This window comes from Podarcis erhardii (assembly GCF_964252035.2).
Source record: "Podarcis erhardii genome assembly, chromosome: 3".
Classification (NCBI taxonomy): Eukaryota; Metazoa; Chordata; class Lepidosauria; order Squamata; family Lacertidae; genus Podarcis; species Podarcis erhardii.
In genome coordinates, this window is record NC_138507.1 from 2,448,539 (window position 1) to 2,471,820 (window position 23,282).

The window sequence follows — 23,282 nt, forward strand, 5'->3', positions numbered from 1 at the left end:
GGCACTGACTAATGACTTCCACATTTAACCCTCTTTGTGATCTGTGTTACACTTACATTAACCCACTTAAGTGCAGGAGAAATATTTCCAAAAGAAAACGATTCCCTTGTCATTTAATAATACATTTAGCACTTAAAACTGCCCTGTCAATAGCTTCTGCAGTTTATAGACAATGAAGTAACTCTTTCAGGATCCACTATAATTTGATTATCCAGCAGGCATAGGCTATTTAGTGCCAAAGAAAAATGGGGCACGGCTCAGTCTCAAGTAATCATCAAGTGCTTCAGTCCGTCAGTATGTTATTTGCTGCTTACGGGAGCAAAACGGTGGTGCCAGCCCTAAAAGGAAGCTGCTCAGGGGTTGCTTGTCTCTGCTCCTCCAGACAGATGTGGACGGCATCTGAGCCAAGTTGGAATCTAAAATTTTGGTTTTTATCTTTATCTGATTGTTTTTGCTTTTGAATATGAAAACAAGGTCAACCAAGTTTAGTAAGTTGGAGATCCCCATTTATCTTTATCGTATCAATAGCTGACAACTTCTCAATGCGGTGGTAAAAATCAAAAAGCTGGTGTCCATCCACGAATATTCTAAAACGAGGGTGTTCACAAAGTATTTCAACCTGTAAGAAAGAAATGTTATCAACCAGAATCACAGTTGGAACTGGGAGGAGCATTTCACAGAACTTAAATATCACCATTATGGGAACCATAGTCAATTTTATACTGCTTAGAGCATCTGTGGGGTTAGGTCACTGCTTTACAGAATAGTTTAAATCCAGTCAATAAACACCCAGTTATGGATCAAAATCACTATAATCCAGTGCATTTAATGTGGATCTGAGAACACTGCTCAGAGGACCACTGGGTGACACTTGGCCAAGACATTTTCTCAGCTCCAGACCCAGGTCTGTAATTTTAGAATGAGCATAGCCTCATAAAGCAACTGTGACAATGTACTAAACGACTAGATAGAATGGCTACAGCAAAATGATTTGTGAATTGAAAGTACATTCTGAATGATGAATACTGACTCAAACAAACAATGGATGAATTATCACAAATCCTAGGAGCATTACTCTGCCAGCCGTAGTGATATTGCTGAATGCATAGTATGGTCACAAAAATTCCATGACACAATGACAATGCAAATAATAGCACAGAAATAATGAAAGTCAGTGTGAGGTTGCGAATCTGAAGTTACTTTACAGTTGTGCACAGTCCACATATCATTTATGTTCACAACACCAGCATCCAGGGCCAGCCCACCCACAGGCCAAGGAAAGTGACTGCCTCAGGCGGCAGGGTTCACAGGGGCAGCAGATCCAGCCTCCAAGGAATGTAGCACCCTCTGCTGCGGCACATGCCTTGGTGGCTGGATCTGCCCCCACCATGCTGCCTCTGCAATGGCCTTTTGGTCAATAGGAGAAGCTGCTGGTCTCCCACCCTTGTTCCCAATGCAGATCATTACAGCAGCATCCGACATCACTACAGCTTATCTGGACAAGTCCTGGGAGGGATCAAGGCTGGGGTTGCACAGCAGCAGCGCCAGACTGGCTAAGTGTCTGCAAAGCCCAGCTTCACAGCAGGCCTGTGCAAGTAAACTGCAATGACCATTGCTGTCAACTTCCCTTTTCTTGCGAGGAATCCTATTCGAAATAAGGGAATTTCCCTTTAAAAAAGGGGAAACGTTGACAGCTATGGTAATGACACCAATGACCAAAGGGTTGTTCTCCAGGTCTGCCTCACTACACCAACTGCTACCACATCAACAAAAGAAACAATATATTGTATGGAGTTTTGAACAATATTGGTTGACTTGCACTGAATTACCAAAACAAACAGTGCTAATCCCCCACTCTGGTCCTTGCCTAGCAAGGACAAACATTGGCTTTCCTGGTCCAAAGTGAGATGAATCTACACTGGAAATATAAGAATTCTACAGTTCTCTGTGAATGAATAGAACACACAAACACAAAATTTCATTACCCATAAAAGCCCAGGGGCCCAGAGCCAACTCTATTTAAGGCAACAGTAGAAGTTCTACAATTCTTCACTTAAAATAGGACTACAGGACTGTATTTTTCTAAGGCACTTAGAAGGATCACAGTATACATAGTTCCAGTTACAGATAGGTAGCCGTGTTGGTCTGCCATAGTCAAAACAAAATAAAAAAATTCCTTCCAGTAGCACCTTAAAGACCAACTAAGTTAGTTCTTGGTATGAGCTTTCGTGTGCATGCATAGTACGGTCTCTGTATTCTTCATGGTATCTGAAGAAGTGTGCATGCACACGAAAGCTCATACCAAGAACTAACTTAGTTGGTCTTTAAGGTGCTACTGGAAGGAATTTTTTTATTTTGTTTTGAGTATACATAGTATACACAGTATACATAGAATCATAACATTCTAGAGTTGGATGCGTCGGATGGGACCCTGAGGATCATCTAGCCCTGCAATGCAGAAATGTGCTGTTGTCCCATGTGGGGATCAAACCTGCAACCTTGGCATTATCAGCACCAACCAACTGAGCCATGTTGCCAACAAAAATACACAGTTCAGTCCCCAAGCATCAATGTAACCGGGGGTGGGGGTGGGGGTGTCCTGTCCATCTGATCCTAAGATTGTGTTCTAAAAAAGAATCAACCCATGTTTTGAAGAAATGTATTTCTAGGAATTTTGGAAGGGAAGAAGCTCAAAGGTCTAAAATCCCAGTCACCCAAGTTCTCTAGCACCTTTGACATGAACTGGCTTATTGTGATATTGAATTCAGTAGGCAAAATGCACCTCAAGAAGTGGAGTGTAGCATGAAAAGCCCAGCTCGGTCTTGTTCACATTCCAGATTTCTTTTATGTGTGACGAAACATAAGATCACATATATATTGGCTACTGATGACCTCTACATTCTCAGAAGCACAATATTCCAGCTTCTGAGGCCAAAGAGCTTCCCAATGAGCACCTCACTCCTGTCTCAAGCCTAGCTACCCACTGCCTCTTCCACCTTCACCTATGGCAACAAGATGCAAAAGAGGGATGGGATCCTGCACCTTTAACAGTCACTCAGCAGAGAGAATGTCATCAGGTGCAGCTTGGATGACAAGCTACAGCCGAAATTCCCCCTTCTAGAAAACAATTGAAGGTGATGGACCTCTTTGGCATCTATCCACCTTAGCTTTACCCCCACCAGTTAAGTTGTGGGAAGTCTGTGACCCTCCAGATGTTGCTGGCTGATCTACAACTCCCATCATCCGTGGCCATGGCCATGCCTGGTGAGGGCGATGGGAGCTGACGTCCAGCTACATCTGAAGGGCCAAACGTTCTGCACCCCTGAAGTACTCTACATCACAAAACGGCTGTCAGGATTATTGAAATGTGCTGTTAAATGCTAATTGGGGTGTATGGCATGTGGGGGAGGGGTAGTGGGAGATATGTCCTGCTCTTTCTGGGGTAGTTTGTTCACCTTTGGTCCCCACCCTGCACTCAGCTCTCACCTGCGGCTCCTAGAAGCTGTCAGCACGTGACAGCAGCCACATCCCGGCAACGGTTTTGACTGGCTGGCTAAACCAGGTGAGTTAGGGACTTCCCCTGCATGCAAAGTCAGGCTCTTGAGGACTGAGGGGACAAGACCAACAGTGGGCCCAATGGTCAAAAAGGCAGTTTCTGCACGTGCTGTGGGGGGCCAGATGGGGTTTGTCAACCTGAGAAGGTAGCCCGTCTGGGAGAAAGAAAACTCTGATCCTAAACCTCTGCTGCCTTGCGGGATGTCTTCAGGAGAAGGAAAAACTGAGGAGTAAACCTTACACAAATCCGAAGTGCACTCCCTAAGTTGGTTGGATGACGCCTTGTACGCCTCCTTCCGGCAACCCCTGCAGCCAAGCTGGTGCCAAACGTATTGCCCTGCTTTCTTTTGGACCACATCAGCAAGGCCAGGGGGTGGGTCTTGTCATCTGCACAGCCCAGGACCTCCACAAGCACTGCCCAGGCTTGTGCCCCACGGAGGTCATTTTAGTGCACTCCATTGCCTCTCGAGAAAGACAGATGCCACCAACAACATTGTTATTTTTATTCCACCATTATTATTATTATTATTATTATTATTATTATTGAAAAACCTGTGCTCTACCACTGAGCTATGGCTCTTCCCCATAAAGGCATTTTCAGATAATGAAATGTCTGTGATGAGAATACAACATTGGCCCCATTCAGCACCAGTAAATTGCATCCTCACATCTAAGAAGGGGCATGAAGAGCCCTTGATGCAGAGGAAAAGACAGGTCTTCTAAAAAGGTACTGATACAGATGTATATTATATCAGGAACACACACTTTCTGAAGGGAACAGCCCCCCCCCCCGCAACCTGCAATAAAAAGGGTACATTAAATGCAGCAGCATGATAACAGGGTGGAGAGGCAGTGGTACAACTACTGCTTGCTGGGATGGGGCAGAGCAAAGCAGCAGCAAAGTCAGCGAAACTCAGGGCTATCGGCATCTCACAGGTTTGTGCTCACCTGTGGATGCCTTTGATGCCAACTCAGAGCTCCCATGACCTCACCACTCCCTCACTGCATCTTTGAGAATGAAGTGTTGCTGCTGCTGGGACAACGCCACTGCCACTCTACACACACACACAAACACACACACACACAGCGCCATCCTGCTGTTGATTAAATGGCAGAATATTTAACTATCTCAAAACTTGCAGGGCACAATCCCTTGTTGCAAATCATGCTATAAGCACTTGTTGGGACAATTTGTGACCCATCATTCCTAACACAGCCCACCAAACGTGTAAAGTGGCTCACTAAACCCTTCTTTTTGCTACCAGTCCACAGAATAGGTGCAGCTGTGGGGAAGGGATGTATTTTTCCAGCAACTCCATTCTGCACTTTGGGTTTCATTCAACTGACTGTTACTCAGAGTAACCCTATTAAAATTAAGGAACCCAAGTTAGTAATGGCCATTTGTTTCAATGGGTCTACTGTGAGTAAAGGTTAGTTGAATACAACCAGTAGGCTTTGGGAAATATGCTTGTAGAGTAGGAAAAGGTTTTCTGGGTCACTGCAACCAATGAAAAGAAAAGACAATTTCTCAAGTGAAAATAAGATGTTTTCATTGCAACTTGTTTAGACTACTTACTGCAGTGAGCAGTTAGCTGCCTTTGGAGACTGTTCAGACACTGCAGATATGTTAGCTGAGGCTAGCCGGGTGGAGGAGCAGCTACAATGACTATGAGTGATTTTCCAAGCACAGTGCAAGGTGCTAGTTTTAACCTAAAAGTGCTAAAATGTTTGTAACCAGGGTATCTAATGGACCATCTTTTCCCACATGAACTTGTCTGGCCATCAAGACTGGCTTTAGAGGCCCTGCTCTTCTGCCAACTGAAATTACACAATTGGGGACAGGAGGCAGGCTGTTTCAACACTGTGTTCATTTTTACATTAGATTTTAATTGCCTGCTGTATTTTCATTTATTGTTGTTGATTAGATTGTTATTACTTTACTGTATTGTTATGTTTTCCATCCTATGTTTTTGCCATGGTTAAAGACTGGCTACTAAATATGTTGAACAAACAAATCAATCTATCAATCTGCAAAGAGCCTGAGTGGGGATTTATTCCTAATTCTCCCTCATACAAATCCAGCATTCTAGCCATCCCACAGAAACAAAACAAAACAAGAAATTGAATGGTGGCTAAAACTAATTTAACACAAGGTCATGGTGCAATTGGATTGTCTTTAAGCCCAGTAAACAATATACTGGAGGACAAATGTTCCCAGCCTTAGTATCTCAAAGTGCACAAAACACAGTGCTTTGTATGCCTGGCATATGCACAGCATTGCTTCCAAACTCCAAAGCGCCAGAGAAAACTCATGCAGGATGTGCCTGTGGCCTGGATAGATGGACTCAGATAAGCTTTATCCTGATTTGACCTCAAAAGCTGACTGCCATTTACCCTGCAATTTAAATCACACTTCGTAAAGGATGCATTACAACAATAAGCATCAATGCTAAATATCACTTTAAATATGTCTTTCTCACAAGTTTTCCTCTGGACACTCTCCTATTCCTAAGGAAAAGGTAATAAATGTGGCCTACAGTAGAAGGAATTGTCTGCTGCCTCCTCAAACTGGCTAGAAATCCCATAATCCCAGGCTGCACTATTCATGTAATTTACTTTCCCTACTGCTATTCAAGACAAAGGAATCCAGCTGCAGATTGTAAACATAAACTTATAACCACTATACTAGAAATGCTCTTCCCTGCCCTGCCCTGCATTCCATCATGTCCTGGACGGGATACTACTGCCTATTCACAAAGTGGGTGTCCAATTTGTGGGTACTTTAGACACCAAAACAATAAAGTAATCGCAGGGTGAGAGCCTGAATAGGACCCTGCATAGTGGGAAGGCTCACTCAAATGTGCAGAAAAATCTTGGATTTTTTTTACAAAATAAATAATAAAACGGGGAGAGGGAGAACTGTATGCCACCTAGAGCTCCTTCCAGGAAAGGTGGAATATAAATTGAATAAACATTTTTTTAAGGCAAATATATTTTCCACACACACACCAGCCACTCTTCAAAAACTACAAAAAATTAGGTTTGTGTCGATGTTCAGGCCTCTGGTTGCCTAGAAACAAAGAGTAGCACACCGGTGATCAGAAGAGAGATTTAGAGCCAAGATTAATATTATCTGTGATTGCATTTAACACGTCTGTTGCTATTGTTCTTTTAAGTAGCAGCTGCAAGGTGGCAGGTAGGTAGAACCAGGACCAGAGTGTACATGGAGGGTTGTTTAACCTTTTAACCGCATGTACCAATGAAAGTTGTCCCATCTCTAATTCCTATTTGCACCGAGTAGAGAAGATGCTATTGGGGGATGATTTGGGGGAAAGTGTACTGGAGCATGAAGAGAAAAGGTTAAAAACTTCTCCCCACACAGTGAAGTCATGATCCTGAATGGATCTTGGGACAATTTTTTTTGTTTTTTAGAAATGCAATACATTCAGTGCAATTATGCATTTAACACACAACTTGCTGTTTGACCATTTGGCTGAAGTAAAGCAAGTAGCCTGCAAATCACTTTCCCTATACAGGGAGGACCTGGGGTCAAAGAACAGCCCCTTTAAAGTTTAGATGCCTCGGATAATACCTTCAGACACTCATTTTCTGAGTCCAAATTCTCCCCTGCCCACACAATCCTTTAAACTGCTAGGAGACTCTTCTTACAGTTTAAAGGATGGTTGCAAACTGGCCTCAGAAGTATTCCCCCATTCCCTGCCTTATAGAAGCCTCTGTAAAGGCCAAAGGGGAAAGAAAACAAGCTCCCACACTGATCACAATGCTGTTGGAGCATTATTTGCTTTGCTGATGTCTGGACCCAAGACAACCCCTCCTCACGAGGCCAAAGTGGTTTCTGATGTATTATGACACTGTCCTTTGAAAGTGATGGACTGCAAACAGATGTCTGTGCTCAGATGCTCCAAACCCAATGCATAACATCCAAACTTGCAAGTCTGCTTCTGCCCGTAAGTTGTCTTAGCTCAACTGTTACTAAAAACCCACTCTCTTTTTTATAGTAAAAATGGAGGTGGCATGAAGCAGAAAAAAGATGAAGAACTTTTCATGGAGCTGAATTTGTTTATTCATTATTCCTGTGCCTGCTATGGACATAATAAGCAGCAGTCAGCCAGGGAGAAACTCAGCTGGATTGTATGAACATTCATCAGCTAATTTTGTGTGTGTGCATGTGCGCGCATGTGCCTACACATACGCACCCCAGGAGGCAAGGAAGCAGTAGCATGAACTATATAGTAGCCATTTCAAACTGAGGCATACTTTTAGAGTGCTTTTAACTTATGGTTGTAATTACCAAACCCAGAAAGTTTGCTATACCACTAAATATTACCCTCTTTAATATTACCATCTGGGGTTTCTTGACTGTTCAGATGAGTTGCCATGCATGACACACAAACTAGCATAACATCAAATTTGTATGCATAGATTAAATCAGTAGCTTTGAATCTGTGCCTTTCGAAAATACTCAGATGGGCAGAGATTTTTGTGGCTCAGTGTTCTTTTCAATATGCAAATAGAGTATTATTATTTTAAAAAATAAACACCAAAAGCACTTCCATCAATTACACACAACTATTTTACAAATTTTATAAAGTACTCACCCTAAAGGGCTGGTCTGGAATAAATGGAAAGTAAGGAAGAGATGATTGTTCTTCTCCCCATTCACCAGATACACAAGAATTCCTGAGAAACTGTCTGTCCGAGAATATGGCTTTCAGTTCAATAGCTACGTCAGCAGGAGGATCCTCTGAGTCCCCACATGTGAGACTGATGTCAAAACTGTAATGGGAACAGTAGCCCACTCATTCACCCAAAATAAAGCAATAAAATCCAGGATGTAGCACACTTGGCTTCTAAGCCTGTACAAATACATTTTACTGGTATTGGCAACAGCTGGCACATAGGTATAGTATGTGTGTAGGCACGTTTTCCTGCTAGGCTCCCTAATCTTTTTTTTACAGTCACTTTGTATATTATACGCTTCTCCTGCCCAGGGGCCGACTTGAATAAAATATGGCGGGGGTGAGGGAGTAGGTAAGCCCCACCCTGCATCACATGACATGGTGCATGCACACTATTTGAATGGCAATGCCCATCAACATTGCAGGGGTTGGCCCCCTGAAATATTTTATGGGAGGCAAAGACCCCTCCCCCCAGAAGTTGGCTCCTATGTCTCCTGCCCCCCCCCCAAAAAAAAACCTCAAGGAGATGATCTCCACTTAGAAAACATATCATGCGTGAAGCAGCCCTTACAGAGGCCATGTGAAATTTTGGGAAACAATGACCTTCTCTTATATAAATACATCCGCTGCCATGGGTCAAAGGAGAAAGCAGCATTCTATAGTTACATTGCAGATAAAAATAGCTTGTCTTGAGAAATGATGGGTCTTTGGAAAGCACATTCTTTTTATTTTTATGCAAACACAGACCTTTTATGCAGAGCTTAGATAGACTGAAGACAGAAACTGGGCCAGTGGAAAACAAAAGCCCTCCGTCTTGTCTTATTACCTCTCTGGGTTGAGATCCACAATGCCCATTACCAAGATCTTCTTGCCCGGCCTCATTCCTCCTTTGATGTGCCCACAGAATGGGACAATCTGGAAAAGGATTGCAAGGATTCAGAATGAACAGCCTCTTATACCATCGGGGCAGAAAGGGCTAAATCACAATACAGGGAGAGGGAAGAAGGGAGGAGAAGGCATCCAAAAAAAAAAAAAAAGGAAAAGGGGGGAAAACATTACCAGGCGTGGAAAATACACTTCTGCTTGCACCGGAGATCCCAATGAGTTGTTCAAATGCCCGTCTTCTATTTTCTGGAGACAAAAACAAGTGCACACTCAAGAAGCCGAAGGCCCCCTTTGTATTCCGCCCCAGGGGAGAGAGAAGGGGGCACCCGGGGAGCAAGAGAGGGCGCCAATTTCATTTCATGTCGGAGCGAGAATCCCTTTGCAAAACAAAGGGTGTCGGCTGCTTCTCGCGATTTCCCAGCAAGTGCTCCAGGTAGTAGAGAAATCCGTGCTGCCAAGCTGGCCCAGATCTGGCGCCCAGAGAGAGGTCGCCCCTGCAGGCTGGGGGGAGGGGACGAAGAGGGGCCCAAGCCCCCCGGGGCCCTTTCCCCTGTAACGTGGGGAAGCTCTCACGCGCTTTGTGGGCACGGGATCCTCCCGCCGCGGCAAACAGGTATTCCCCCTTCCAGCGCCCACCTGGCGCCGGGGGGGAGGAGGGATCCCGGCGAGAGGCCCCCCCCCCCGCCCCTGCGGAGCCCCGGAGCCCGACCAGGGGCCACTCACCAGCGCGTCCCTCTCGGCCACCGACCCCGCCATCTTGTGGGAAGCCCGGCTCTGCCCGAGGAGGGAGACGGGGCGCCGGGCGGCAAAGCGACCGGGCAGGAGGAGAAGGAGGAGGAGGAGGAGGAGGGGCGAGGCCCGGCCCGGACGGGAGGAGCTCCTCGGCGCGGCGCGCGGAGATGGAGCGGCGGCGGCGGCGGCGAGGAGGAGGAGGAAGGCGGGCGGGCGAAGGGAGGCTGCTGCTGGGTGCCAGGCGGGAGGCGGCCCGGCAAGCCCTTCCCGGCGGCGCAGGGCATGGACCGGGAGGGCGGGGGGGGGGCTGGATGGAGAGAGAGAGAGAGGCCAGGGGTTTTGCCCCCGGGGGCCGCCAGAGGCCCGAGAGCGGCCCGGGGATGGCGCCTCCCAGCCCCAACCCCACGGAGTCCAGATGCAGAGCGCGCCACGGCCAGGGCGGTTGCCAAAGGGGGTTTCCTCGGCTACTCGCTGCCTTTCCCAAAAAAATTTTTTGCCCAGCTTGTAAAGCTAAGTTGCAAGCGCGTCAGTTGCGGGCTGACTGTTACATATCCCCTGTTTGTTAGTTTGTCCTGTATTTGTTCCTTTTTAATTCCACGGCTGGCGCAGCACCCAGAAATAATCAAGAAATTGTTGTGCTTTCTAGTATCTTATTTCTGTCCCATTTTAAAAAATAAAAGGCAACCCATGTTCCTTAGGCTTCCAAAAAATCATGCTAGCAGTGGCTCCTCTGTATGAGGTTTGTTTGTACACTTGGGAGATTTGAGAAAGTGGGCCTGTTGTCTGAGTTTTCCATCCTTGGAACAGCTTTCTGTGTCATGATGATCATTTTCACTCTCGAATCCAGGGGGCTCAAAGATTTCCCACCGTGAACAATGAACATACAGGACTGTCTTGTGCCTCTGCAGGCATTCCTACAGACTTGGGCCGGCCCTACCATTAGGGAGAATGAGACTACTGTCACTTTACCCCACATAAGCTCACTTGACAGCTTGGATCTGCCACATAATATTCACTGTGCACTTGTAAGAAATCAATCTTTTCGTGTGGAAGCACCTATACCTTGGAACTCCCTGCAGGTGTTTTCACTGCACTGTTTTCAGTGCCCATTAAAACATGGTGCCTTCCTACATAATTCTAGGCACCAGGCAAAAACATTTCTCTTCCCCCAGGCAGTGAGTTGGCTGATTAAACCATCTATGGCCTTTTAAATGTGTTGGGGGTATTGTTGGTGGTGGTATGTTTGCTTATCATGTTATGTGTTTTGTGTTTTTATATTACAAACTACCCTGTGATATTTGGATGAAGGGATAAATTTCATTATTAATAATAATAATTGTTTAGACAGTTGTAGCAAATGTGTTTTATTTCTTTCTAAACTAGAGTAGGGACGCAGGTGGCACTGTGCTTTAAACCACCGAGTCTCTTGGGCTTGCTGATCATAAGTCCAGCAGTTCAAATCAGTGTGACGGGGTCTGCTCTTGTTGCTTTCTTCCAGCTCCTGCCAACCCAGCAGTTTGAAAGCATACCAGCGCAAGTAGGTAAGGTAAGGTAAGGTGAGTTCTGGCACTTATCACGGTGTCCCATTGAACCAGTAGCAATTTAGTTCTGCTTGCCACATGACCCAGAAAACTGTCTGCGGACCAACGCCAGCTCCCTCAGCAGGAAAAGCAGAGATGAGCACCCCACCCCATAGTCAAATTCAACTGGACTTAACTGTCCAGGGGTCCTTTACCTTTTTTTACCTTAGCTAGAGTTAATTTGCAGGACATGGGTGGTGCTGTGGTCTAAATCACCGAGCCTAGGGCTTGCTGATCAGAAGGTCAGCGGTTCGAATCCCCGCGGTGGGGTGAGCTCCCGTTGCTCAGTCCCAGCTCCTGCCAACCTAGCAGGGGAAGGTAAACGGTGTTTCCGTGCACTGCTCTGGTCTTGCCAGAAGCGGCTTAGTCATGCTGGCCACATGACCCGCAAAAACTGTCTGCGGATAAATGTTGGCTCCCTCGGCCAGTAAAGTGAGATGAGCGCTGCAACCCCAAAGTCGTCTGCGACTGGACTTAACTGTCAGGGGTCCTTTACCTTTACCTTTTAGAGTTGATTTGAGTAATCTTTTAAATATATTAAATACCTGTTTTTAACTGTTCCCCACCCCCTGATAATTTTAGTGTTGGATTTTATATTGCCTAGAGAGTGATTTTTTTCCAAACTCTCAAGTGTTATATTTTCATTAATTAATGAAATAAATAAATGCAGGGAGCAGGGCATCCTCCTGAACCCCCTGGGCATGTTCCATGTGCTGCACCGCCAGTAGTAGTCTGCTGCCCTCAGGAGTGGGGGAGGATGCTGTCCCACAGTGAAGTGAGATTCCACTCACAGTCCAGTCAGCTTTGCTTGTGGAATGAGGGCAGGAAGGAGAGAGGCCTTCATCTCAGGCAGCTATATATTATTATCATAAAGCTTACTGGAGAACCTTAGGACAGCATTACTCAATCTATTCTAGCCTAACTTGCAAAGGCCTGGATACAAATGGTAAAGTAACGAATTTCTGTGCATTTTAATAAGTAATTTTAAAAAATTGTTTAGGACCTGCATGTGGGAGGTGAGTGCTGCCAAAGCCATCATAGATAAGACTCCAGGCTCGCCGCCAGTTACTGTCTTTTAGATTTATTTATACAGTTCAAAAAGGTTTCCAGAGCTTCAAAGCATGTCCATCTCAGTCTGCTTAGATGCCTCGAATAGCTTTTTTTTCTTACTTCCCCTTCCCCAGCAGGCTAATCGGCGGAAACCCCGCCTCCTATCTCCTCTGTTCAAAGGATAGCTAGTTCTGAGCTGAGCATCCCCACTCCCTGCCTCTTCTTCGCTGTCAGAAGGTAAAGGTAGCCCTGCCCTTGCTGGCCAGTCGTGTCCGACTCTAGGGTTGTGCGCCCATCTCACTTAAGAGTCCGGGGGCCAGCGCTGTCCGGAGACACTTCCAGACACGTGGCCAGTGTGACGAAGCTGCTCTGGCGAGCCGGCACCAGCACAGCACACGGAAACGCCGTTTACCTTCCTGCTATAAAGCGGTACCTATTTATCTACTTGCACTTAGGGGTGCTTTCGAACTGCTAGGTGGACAGGAGCTGGGACCGAAAGACGGGAGCTCACCCCGCCGGAGGGATTCGAACCGCCGACCATGCGATCAGCAAGCCCTAGGCGCTGAGGTTTTACCCACAGCGCCACCCGTGTCCCTTCGCTGTCAGAAGAGAGGCTGGTAATTAGCTCCTTCGGCTCTCTATAAGTGCTCCTCTCCCCCCTTGGGTCTTTTGCCGTGTGCATTTCCCTGACACTGCATACCTTAGGATGGCCTTGTGCTCCCAACAGCCTCCCAGAGCTGGTATCTTCTGCATAGCATGTAGAGGGGCATTCCTGGTGGCTTTTCTTCAGCTTTAGAACTCCCTTCCAATGGAAGTCTTTAAAAGGTATGGGAGAGGCTTAGAAAACGATTGCAAGACCCTGAACGCTGTCAGGCAGCCATTGCCTGTCAGGTGTAAGCAGGAGGTTCTCTTAACAATGGGTTTTTAAGCTTCTATTAGCTTATGGGTTAGGGTGGAGGAATATATTTCACAGAAACTGGAATAAATGTAGGCACTTGTTCTTGGGAGATGGGTTTCCAACAACTTGCACCAAGGCTGGAACTTCAGCAAGAAACTCCCAGTTGTATAAAACAGAAACTAGGGTTCAGTACTCATTGTTTTGACTTTCTATGGGGATTTCTTGGGAGAAACATAAATATTCATGGATATATTTATTAGAGAAAAGCACTTTTTACAAGTAGTAATACACAATGATTGAGGAGCCACTCTTCAGATATGATATGATATTACACTTCAATATTCTTTGAAGATTGTGCTTAACCTTTTTCATAAACAAAAGGGCATCCCGTGGTTTTAAAGAAAACTATTAAAGTTTTTTGGGGTTAAAAAAGTACATACATTATCTATTTTCCAGTCTCAGTCTTTTCTACTGATCAGTTACATTCAATGTGAGACATTAACGTATACAGTATAAGGTTGGGGAGGAAAGGGGGAGAGAGGTGTGGTAAATTTACATTATTGTACTTAGTGTATGTGTGAGGTTTTTGTGTCAGCATCACTTGGGTAGGTTCTCTTTCTGTTCATTTATTATTTTTCTTGGCAGCGAGAGAGGCATGGTTGGTTGCCTTTAGTTGACTGCAGTGAGATTTGTTTGCATGGTGAGTAGGGAGGAATTGTTGGGTCAAGTTAGCCATATTGATTCGTATTCTGTTAGTAGGTTGCCTTGTTGGGCTGTGTGTAATAAAGGGGAGCCATATTAGGAGAAGCCATCCTCTTTTATTTGTCTCTGGGTCACTTTCAGTCTGTTGGTTAACTTATCTAGTAAGGCTTTGGTACCAGTGTTCCATGCTCACTTCTGACAGGTCTCTACAGTGCCTAGCGATGATGCTTGTGGCTGCTATTTATAGTAGTAGTAGTTCTTTATGGTGTGAGTGAGCATTAGTGTCTTGGAAAATATTCAATAAGGCCAGTTCTGAGGTGGCTTCCAATACCTTTTTAGTTATTTTGCATATTTTTTGTATGTAAGAAACTGCCGTCAAAAGAGGTTGGATTTTGGGGCATTCCCACCACATGTGGAGGTATGTGTCTGTAGAGGTGCAGCATCTTCATCATTTTGGTGAGGTTCCTGGGTGTATCAGTGCCAGTTTCCCTGGTGTTGGGTAACATCTGTAGGTAAATTTCAAAGTAAGTTCCCTTCTTATGATGTATTTAAAGGGATGTATTTAAAGGGAGGTTAAGACCACATTCTAGTCCATTCGGTAAGGTTTATTTTGTAGCCTATGTTGTGCTCCCATTTTGTTTTGTTTTTGCGTCTAGGGGGTTTGTGGGATTCTGAAGCAGTATTTTGTATATTGTGGATACCACCCCCTTGCCATGTCCCTCTGCTGTCAGGAGAAGGTTTTTGAAGGTGGTCAAGAGCCTAGTGGCTGCTGATTTTACTGCAGGATTGTTTAAGAAGTTGGTGGTGTGTTAGCAAGAGTATTTGGTGTCCTCCAGTTTGTCTTGTACGTATTTCTTGTGTTGATATGGGTTTGTTATTTTTACTGAAGTCTACTAGGCAGTATAGGCCTTTGGAAGTTTTGTGCTGTGTGATGGAATAGTGGGGGCATTCAGTGGTTTTGAACTCATTTCAGCTTCGGCTGGGGAGGGCAGGATATAAATAAAATTTTGTTGTTGTTATTATTATTATTATTATCATTATTACTGAAGTGTTTGATTCCACTCTCAATGACTGAGACAAAATTAAGGGCCTCAGTTTCACTCCTGACTAAAGAAGTTGAAGTACATTTTTGTGAGTACCCCTGCACTATGTATAGCCATATAGGGGGTTTTTTTCAGGCAGAACTCACTGGAACTCAATTCTAGCACCTCTCAATTGGGCACCATTGCCATTATAATAGAACAAGGGGGAAATAGTACTGGCTACCCACAGAGCGAAGACCACTCTCGCAGATACTCAGTCACAGAAAGAAAGAAAACATTTTAATAAGTAGCATTTTGCACAGAAAAATCAAAAATATTTTCACATTCTTTTATCTATGTCACAAAGACCAACTTAGACAGCAAATGGATTGTCCATACAGTGGTACTTCAGGTTACAGACGCTTCAGGTTACAAACTCCGCTAACCAAGAAGTGGTTGCTCCAGGTTAAGAACTTTGCCCCAGGATAAGAATGGAAATTGTGCACCAGCGGCACAGCGTCAGCTGTAGGCCCCATTAGCGAAAGCCCGCCTCAGGTTAAGAACTGTTTCAGGTTAAGAACGGACCTCTGGAAGGAATTAAATTCTTAACCCAAGGTACCACTGTACTAGTATTCTCTTTGGTCATTTCAAGAGTTTTGTTTGGTTTCTGGCTGCCATTTACGAAAAAGGAATGTAGCCTGATCAGGATTTTGGTGTGGCATAATTACACTGGATGTATTACACCATAGCAGTCTGATATTGTGTGCTATGCTTAGACTCATTTGCATTGCCTATCATGTCTTTTGTTGTAATGATGGGACAGTTTGCAGGTTCCACAATGAGTCCCTTTAGTTTCAGGGTGGAAAGATGTAACAGCAATCTGGAAAAGATGAGCAACAAGTAACAAGAAAGTCTGGCAAGAGTTTGAGTCATCTGAACAAACAAGTGCCAAGCCAAAATTTCTTGAATATGGAAAATTCTAGAGAAATAAACATTTACAAAAGCATCTCCTGGCATTTAGTGAATTACCGCCCACTATTCCTGTTTTGATGGCAATTAATAATTCAAACAGTACCATAGTTGGACCTGAAAACCAGTGCCAAATTAAGGATGAACAACCAATTAAAATTTTGTGTGTGTACATAAGGTCAAAGATTGTCTAGGCCCTTTTGGTTATGCTGAAAGTTTGGGAGTGGCGCACGGCCATTTCTCCCTTATGACCATGGCCAGGCACTCTTCAGTCTCTTGTATTCAATGAAAGAAACACTGTAAATCTCAACAGTTTTCTTAGAACTGCCACAACTAAGCTTCCCAGCTCAGGTCCCTTAATGACAGTAAGGCAGAGAAAACTTTAGAAGTGAGGAAAGTGTAGAAAACATTGGCAATGTCCACATTTGTTTTTTCTCAAGTTAAGCAGAGCTCAGTCTGGCTGCTTAGCAAATAAATAATGTTCTTACTAAGGCTTCCTGATCGCAATGTGATAAGATAGTCAATTCAACTTTAAACTTCCAAGGAGAGTCAGGAGTACAGAAAGTGAGATAGGATGCGATGGGATGCTAAGCTCAATGTTCATTAAAATAGTCTTTAAAAGGAGTAAGAAAGAATAAAAAGATAAAATCAACGGGCTCACGTTAGTAGAGTGCTGGTCGCCATCATACCGGAAGGCAGCTGCCCCTTACTTAACTAACATCACTAACGAAGCTCATAGATGGGCTTTCTCCAGAGCTCGCTTTGAGACAATGCCCTCAGCAGTGCTGTACGGCAAACTTACGCGGGTACCAATGCATGCGCGTCTCTGCCCCTGTATGTCTAATAAGGTAGAATCTGTCACACACATCCTTCTATTTTGCAAATTTTATAGTGAAGAACGAGTTCCACTTATTTTGCCGCTTTTATCAAAATTTATACCCCTACAACATTATTTGGAATCCTCCCCCGAAATTCTACGAAAATACCTTCTGGAAGATTCCTCAAGCTCAATATCATATGAGGTGGCCAAATTTTGCACTTTAGCAATCAGGAAGCGTAAATCTCTTCTGTTGAATGGCACACTGCGAAGTTCCCTTGTGTAATTTTTTTTCCTGATGTTGTTGTTGATTTCCTTTTGTTTGATCTTGTGGTGTTCTGTGTCACTGGCTTTTGCCGCAATAAAACTAACTTGAAGCTTCCTGATCTTTAAGGTGATTAGCAGAGGCCAAGGAAGAATCAAATGGTGATGTTTCATGAAGTTCCATAATAACAAAGGAGATATAGCAATGTCTCATCACAAATATGAAACTGGAGGTGTTGTCTGGCCCAGGAGGGTTGGCACCTGAACTTGTGGACCACATACCATCTGACATGCTCACAGAAACACACCCGCTGCACAACCACCCACTCACTCTTGATCATCATGCGCATGGCGTAGCATCAGCACAACTGAAGCAAGAAGGCAATTAACATGTCTGTGCAATGTGACAGGAGTTCTGTGAAGGGAAATATGAACTTTTGCCTAGGGACAGGTGTGGCCCTACTGTGATGTGACTCTCCCAGTGAAGCTCTGAAACAGGTTTGTCTCATTGTTGATTTCTCTTGATCCAGAAACACTTAGCCCACCTTCTTTTCTTCCCCTTGCCCAAATTAAATTTATTACAAAACATACAAGAAGATAAAAGGAAGAAACTACTTTCCGAAACTTCAGTGCAGTTTACAGACTTGAAAGAGACCTTCAGCAGAAAACAGATCAATATAAACAAATGAGAAAAATGAACAAGCATAGTCTGGAAAGCAAACCTTATGAGGACCGGTTGAAGGAGCTTGGTATGTTATTTATGTGTACATTATTTATATATAAATTCCATTCCTGCCCTTCCTCCCAAAGGAGCTCAAAGTGACAATAAAAACAGGAAAATAAAGCAATAAAATAAACAGGTTTTATATTTTAAAATGTTTTAACATCTGGACACATTCATAGACAATTTACTCAAACAAAATTTAAAAACCAGCCTATCTATTTGCTTTCAGTCTCATAAGACTTTGAGTCATGACTTCTCTATTTGCAACCACCGCCAACAAGTATTTAAATCTCCTGTCATTACAAAAGGTTTCATTTACATTTTTATAGTGTGCATTTGCTCCTTACAAACTATGTCAACCACAAAGTCACAAACAATTGCCCCATTTTTGGATAGTATACAGGGCAGGCTCCATTTTTTACATAAACATGCAGCTGAAGTAATGGCAGCCATTTTGAGCAGATCCCAAAGCAGGCAGCTCCAGAAGGAGTTTTGTTAACGCACAGCAATGGACCACTGTGATTTTGCAGTGGAAGCTGGGGATTTTCTTGCACCTATTACTTGGCTTTTGTATTCTCCTAATTTCTAGATGCCCAAAGTTTTTACTAGTGCATTGGGTCCTTCCTTCACAGGTGGTCAACAACTTAGCTTGCACTTTATACAGAACATTCATGCCTACCTATTCACAGCTATATTTGAATTTTAGAAGTACAATTAATAATTGACCTAATTACCAGTAGACTATGCTCAGAACCAATTACATGTCCTTTATCTTTTGGTGATGTAACCTGAATGGGTGTGTCCAGTCTGGTTTGCATTTAATAAGATGTTCATTTCTAACTTGATCATAGTTGCATTTCAGTTAATAAGTGCACTAAACTTAATAACAGTGAATAATAACATGTTTCTGAAAATGGTTGTTTACCCCTGCTGAAGCTCATTCTCCTGTGTAATGTTCTTCTGTTTCTAATTGGTACTTAGTCCTATCCAACAATCTTACCTTATAACCAAAGGATCCTGTGCCATCTCATTACCTTTGTGGGTGTGACGGAGGAAAAATGCATTTTAACAGGTTAATAACTTGAACACAAATGATTCTTATACATGGGAAATACCTAGACTGCAATCCACAAATACAACCAACTTGCATTTCTACCTATTTAAAACTATTGATAGGGATGTGGGTGGCGCTGTGGTCTAAACCACTGAGCCACTTGGGCTTGCCAATCACAAGGTCGGCAGTTCAAATTCCCGCGACGGGGTGAGCTCCCGTTGCTCTGTCCTGGCTTCTGCCAATGTAGTAGTTCGAAAGCACGTCAATGTGCAAGTAGATAAACAGGTACCGCTCCGGCGGGAAGGTAAACTGTGTTTCTGTGCGCCGCTCTGGTTTCTCCAGAAGCGGCTTAGTCATGCTGACCACTTGACCCAGAAAAACTGTCTGCGGACAAATGTCGGCTGCCTCGGCCAGTAAAGCGAGATGAGCGCTGCAACTCCAGAGTCGTCTGTGACGACTTAACTTTCAGGGGTCCTTTACCTTTACTTTAACTTTAAAATTATTGATAGCAATGGAGCCCATCTGAATTAAATGCAAGTCTTCACATTTAAGAGGTCTGTTGCTAGCAACCATGGACTTCTGAAGTTCTTAGTGGTTCACAGTTTGCATGGTTTTCTAAATATCTAGAGCAAGGCCCAAAACAGATGCAACATGTTTCCTTAAAAGCAAGTAGCAGTCAGCTGGGTCCCTGTTGCAACGCAGGACAGTGGTGCAGGATAGGGGACCTATAACCCTTTGCTGCCACCAAGATTCCACTCCAGAAATTCTAGTTGACAGTGGCGGTACGAGGGGAGGAAACAGAAATCATGTGTGTGCAAATGCACAGGAGCTGGAGACAAGGTTGCTGATTGCATGTACAGAGGCTAGGTGTGTACAGTTTTGTTTTGTTTTAATATCCTGCTCTTCAGGAAACACTTTCAGTGTGGTTCACAACAAGCTGGATCTGGACTTCATCCTGCTTTAGGTGGACCCATTGAAAACCATGAGCCAATCGTTATTATTTCAGGGAGTCTGCTGCTCTAAGCATGACCCACTTTGGCTACAAACCACTATTTAAAATTATTAAAAATACAAATCTAAATAAAATACAATTTACTGCAGCCATAGCAACAGAGCATAAAACCTTCATGGTACCTCAGTAACAAATGACTGGGTGAACAAAAGGGTCTTCAAAGAAAAGCAAAAATCTTACGGGTTGTATCCAATGCAATCATTCTGCTTGAACAGTAGACTTCTCCCTCCTCATCTCTCCTCTCCCACATATCCCACACCCTCCAAATTCACTCCAGAGGGTTCGGGGACTTTCCAGTACAGATTTTGGAATTGTGTGGGGCAGGGTCGGATTTAGGTTTGATGAGGCCCTAAGCTACTGAAGGTAATGGAGCCCTTTATATGTCCAGCTGTCCTTTGTCAACAACAAATTGTTGCTGTTTTTTGTGTTGAATATATGCTATATGGTAATTTCTGGACCTAATAGGTATCGAAACCCATTTGCATATAACAAAATAAGTATTTTATCAAAGTAATTTTTTTATCTTATGTTTTGGAAATGTACATCCAGGTCTTTTCCCTTTAAAAATTTTTGGGGCCCCCAAGAGAGTGGTGCCCTAAACTATAGCTTGTTTAGCTTGTACGTAAATCTGGCACTGATGTGGGAAGAAGGGAAGTTCTGTTGCATAAGTGGAAATCTGCATACGCAGCATTGGATATAACCCTATGAACTGGCCCCTTCTACATATACTGTATGCAGATGAATCTTCCACCCTTTGTGTCCTCCCTGCATAGCATTAAATAATGTGTGGCTGTTGTTTATGCATTGTACTTGTGGTTAGAGAACCGTGCCTTTTAGTAAAAATTCAAATTTTACTGCCAGTGTGATAGAAACTGTCCTATGAGGTCAGTTGCTGGTAGAAACCCCATAATTGAACCTGAAGAGTCCTGCTTCTCTTTTTATTGAAAACTTTAGGCTTTTAAATGTTAAATATGCTCTTAAAATGTAAAGAGACTTTTCAAATATTGCCGGTGTTGGCCTTTACAAAAATGTTTTTGAAGGTTATTCTCCTACTTTCAGGGACTCCAAAGTTGGGCAAATGTTTCAGCTAATTCTGTTCCTCTCCTTTAAAATTCAAACATTCTTGTGCAATGAGCAATGCAGATTCCATTCTGCATCTTTAGCTGGAATTTAGCAATGGCTGAGGACAGTGCTTTTTTCTAGAAAAAGATGCCGTTACTCACCATGAAGTTGTTACAGTAAGTGCCACACTTTTTAACAACAACACACAAGAGGTGCCGGTCCTGTGCATCCTTAAGCACCCCCAGAAAAAAAGCACTGGTTGAGGGTGATGACTGTGCTAGTAAAAGACACCCACTGACTGTGCTTTGAAAAAAGGCCTAAACAACCTCATGCTTCAGGGTGGAGGTGAACCAATCATAATGACCGCCCTTGGGGACCAAAACAAAATTAAAATAATGTGAAGAAGGAGGCTGGGTCAAAAGCTCTTAATGCAATACAGGACCATTGTTGTGTTGCACCTCATTCGAGGAACTTGCATTGAGGTTTTTATTAATGAAGCGGCATATAAATATTATGAAGCAAGCATGCAAATAATAAAGCAACCAGCTATCTTCTCCGTCAGTTAAGAAGTTGAGCAAACATGTCTACACTACAAAATGAAGCTGAACCAGTTGTCATGGTTTGCCCTCCAAGAAAGCATTTCAATCAATCAATCACTCAATCAAGGACTTGTAATTCTGTAATAATCTAACACCACAATAATGTTGTGCAGAACCTCTTGCCTCATTGCTGATTATGCATGTTTGCCAGGCACTGCCCATGCCAATGACATGGCAAGTCAAAGATACATAGTGGACCTGCCACAGAATGCTGCAGCATGGAGCGCTTTTTCAGAAAACTCCATTCCATTGCCTGCCTGTTCCCTGCCTTAACCGTCAGAAAGCACTTTGTGGCACTGAGCATGTTCAGACCAGTGTGAAATGACATGGAGTTGAGTATGAACTGCATGCCCCCTAATATCATTGGAATAGATGAATTTGACATTGTAGTAAGTCTGTCATTTAGTGTTTGCCGTTTCAAAAATAGAAGCTCATACCTTGAGGGTATGTTCTGTAGTCAATATTAATAAAGTGATGCACTGAGAGAGAAAACAAACCACATACTGTACGATATATCAATATTCATCAAACTGTGTGGTCAGCCATACATGTTTGCTTTGTCACGGGGAATCATATTTAAAACTGCAGTCCTGGGCACAAGGCCATTGAACACAGTAGGACTTGGGGAACATGGTACACTTGCCCTGCATTTGGCAGATATTGCCGTCAAGTGAAAATGCCTCCTTATAGATTTCAGTGTGGCACACTTGGACTAGTCCATCAGTTGGGGGGGGGTTAGTTTCTCATTTTTCCAATCTTAAATTTGATTTGTCCCATTTCTGCATAGTTTTGCATTTTTATATAAAAAGGCCTTGTGAAAATTTGTACACCTTTTGCATGCACTTTATACCAACATGCACATTTTTATTCATTCTTGTATTGCAGAACTGCATTGCAAAAGTCAGAGAAACACAAAGTTCAGGAGAGCTGTGTTTGGGGTTCATATATTGGTTCAGATTTGTTAGGCTCACATTAAAATGCAGACCAAATAATTTTTTGTCCTATGTCTACCCGGAGTATGACTTACGAGAAGTAGGATATCACCAAAGTCTTTACATTCTTTCAGAGCTACATCCTCCAGGCTTATCCTTTCTTACCAATTTAAATGAAAGAAGTACGTCTGCCTTTTGAAAATGATAACTGATTTCAGAGTATTTGTCTTGACTTACGATCTTCACAAAGTGTTATTCCAGAACTCCTGAGATTTCTAGACTTAATTTCCAGTTTACATCTGTATAATTCAATCCAGATTTGACAGCTGTTATCCACAGGGAACGGCCTTTGTTTATGTCTCTTTGTTAAAAAAGGAAGTAATAACAAGTTCTTAACTCTACTGAAGGTCAAATTTTACCCTTTGCTTAAAAAAATTATTAAATATAAAAAGAATAGATTACCACAAAAGACAACACCAATAGCAAATAATTGTTACTTAAAAATTATATATTGGTAGTGAAATGGTACAAGGACATATCAAAATTAAGCTTTTATTTATTTTTTGTTTCATACAATTTGAGCACTGCTTGATTGTAAAAAAAAGTTCAAAGTGGTTTACAGAAAGATAAGACAATAAAATCAAGAAAAATGTTCAGCCCTACTTTTGCAGTGTGAATGCACTAAATTGTCACACCTTTCTTGCAGCATATGTCTTACATCCTTT

The 23,282-nt window shown here is 43.3% G+C and overlaps 1 protein-coding gene and 1 long non-coding RNA gene across 2 annotated transcripts; one reads left to right on the forward strand and one right to left on the reverse strand.

The window, feature by feature from the left end:
• Positions 1–283: 283 nt before the first annotated feature.
• Positions 284–9,939, reverse strand: LGALSL (galectin like). Its single transcript, XM_081855766.1, has 5 exons — positions 9,864–9,939; positions 9,315–9,386; positions 9,082–9,170; positions 8,175–8,352; positions 284–619 (listed from the first exon to the last, which is right to left on the reverse strand). Exons 1-5 carry the CDS (start codon positions 9,894–9,896, stop codon positions 476–478), a joined length of 516 nt encoding a protein of 171 aa, XP_081711892.1. The 5' UTR covers positions 9,897–9,939; the 3' UTR covers positions 284–475.
• Positions 9,690–16,130, forward strand: LOC309338465. Its single transcript, XR_014154897.1, has 3 exons — positions 9,690–9,753; positions 11,371–11,423; positions 15,977–16,130. It is a non-coding gene; the product is annotated as an uncharacterized lncRNA (long non-coding RNA).
• The last annotated feature ends 7,152 nt before the right edge of the window (positions 16,131–23,282 follow it).

Coding starts and splice junctions, on each gene's coding strand:
- LGALSL (XM_081855766.1), bottom strand. CDS start 9,896: ATGGCGGGGTCGGTGGCCGAGAGGGACGCGCTG. Junction 9,387..9,863: donor TGGCCGAGAGGGACGCGCTG/GTGAGTGGCCCC, acceptor TTTTGTCTCCAG/AAAATAGAAGACGGGCATTT. Junction 9,171..9,314: donor AAGTGTATTTTCCACGCCTG/GTAATGTTTTCC, acceptor ATCCTTTTCCAG/ATTGTCCCATTCTGTGGGCA.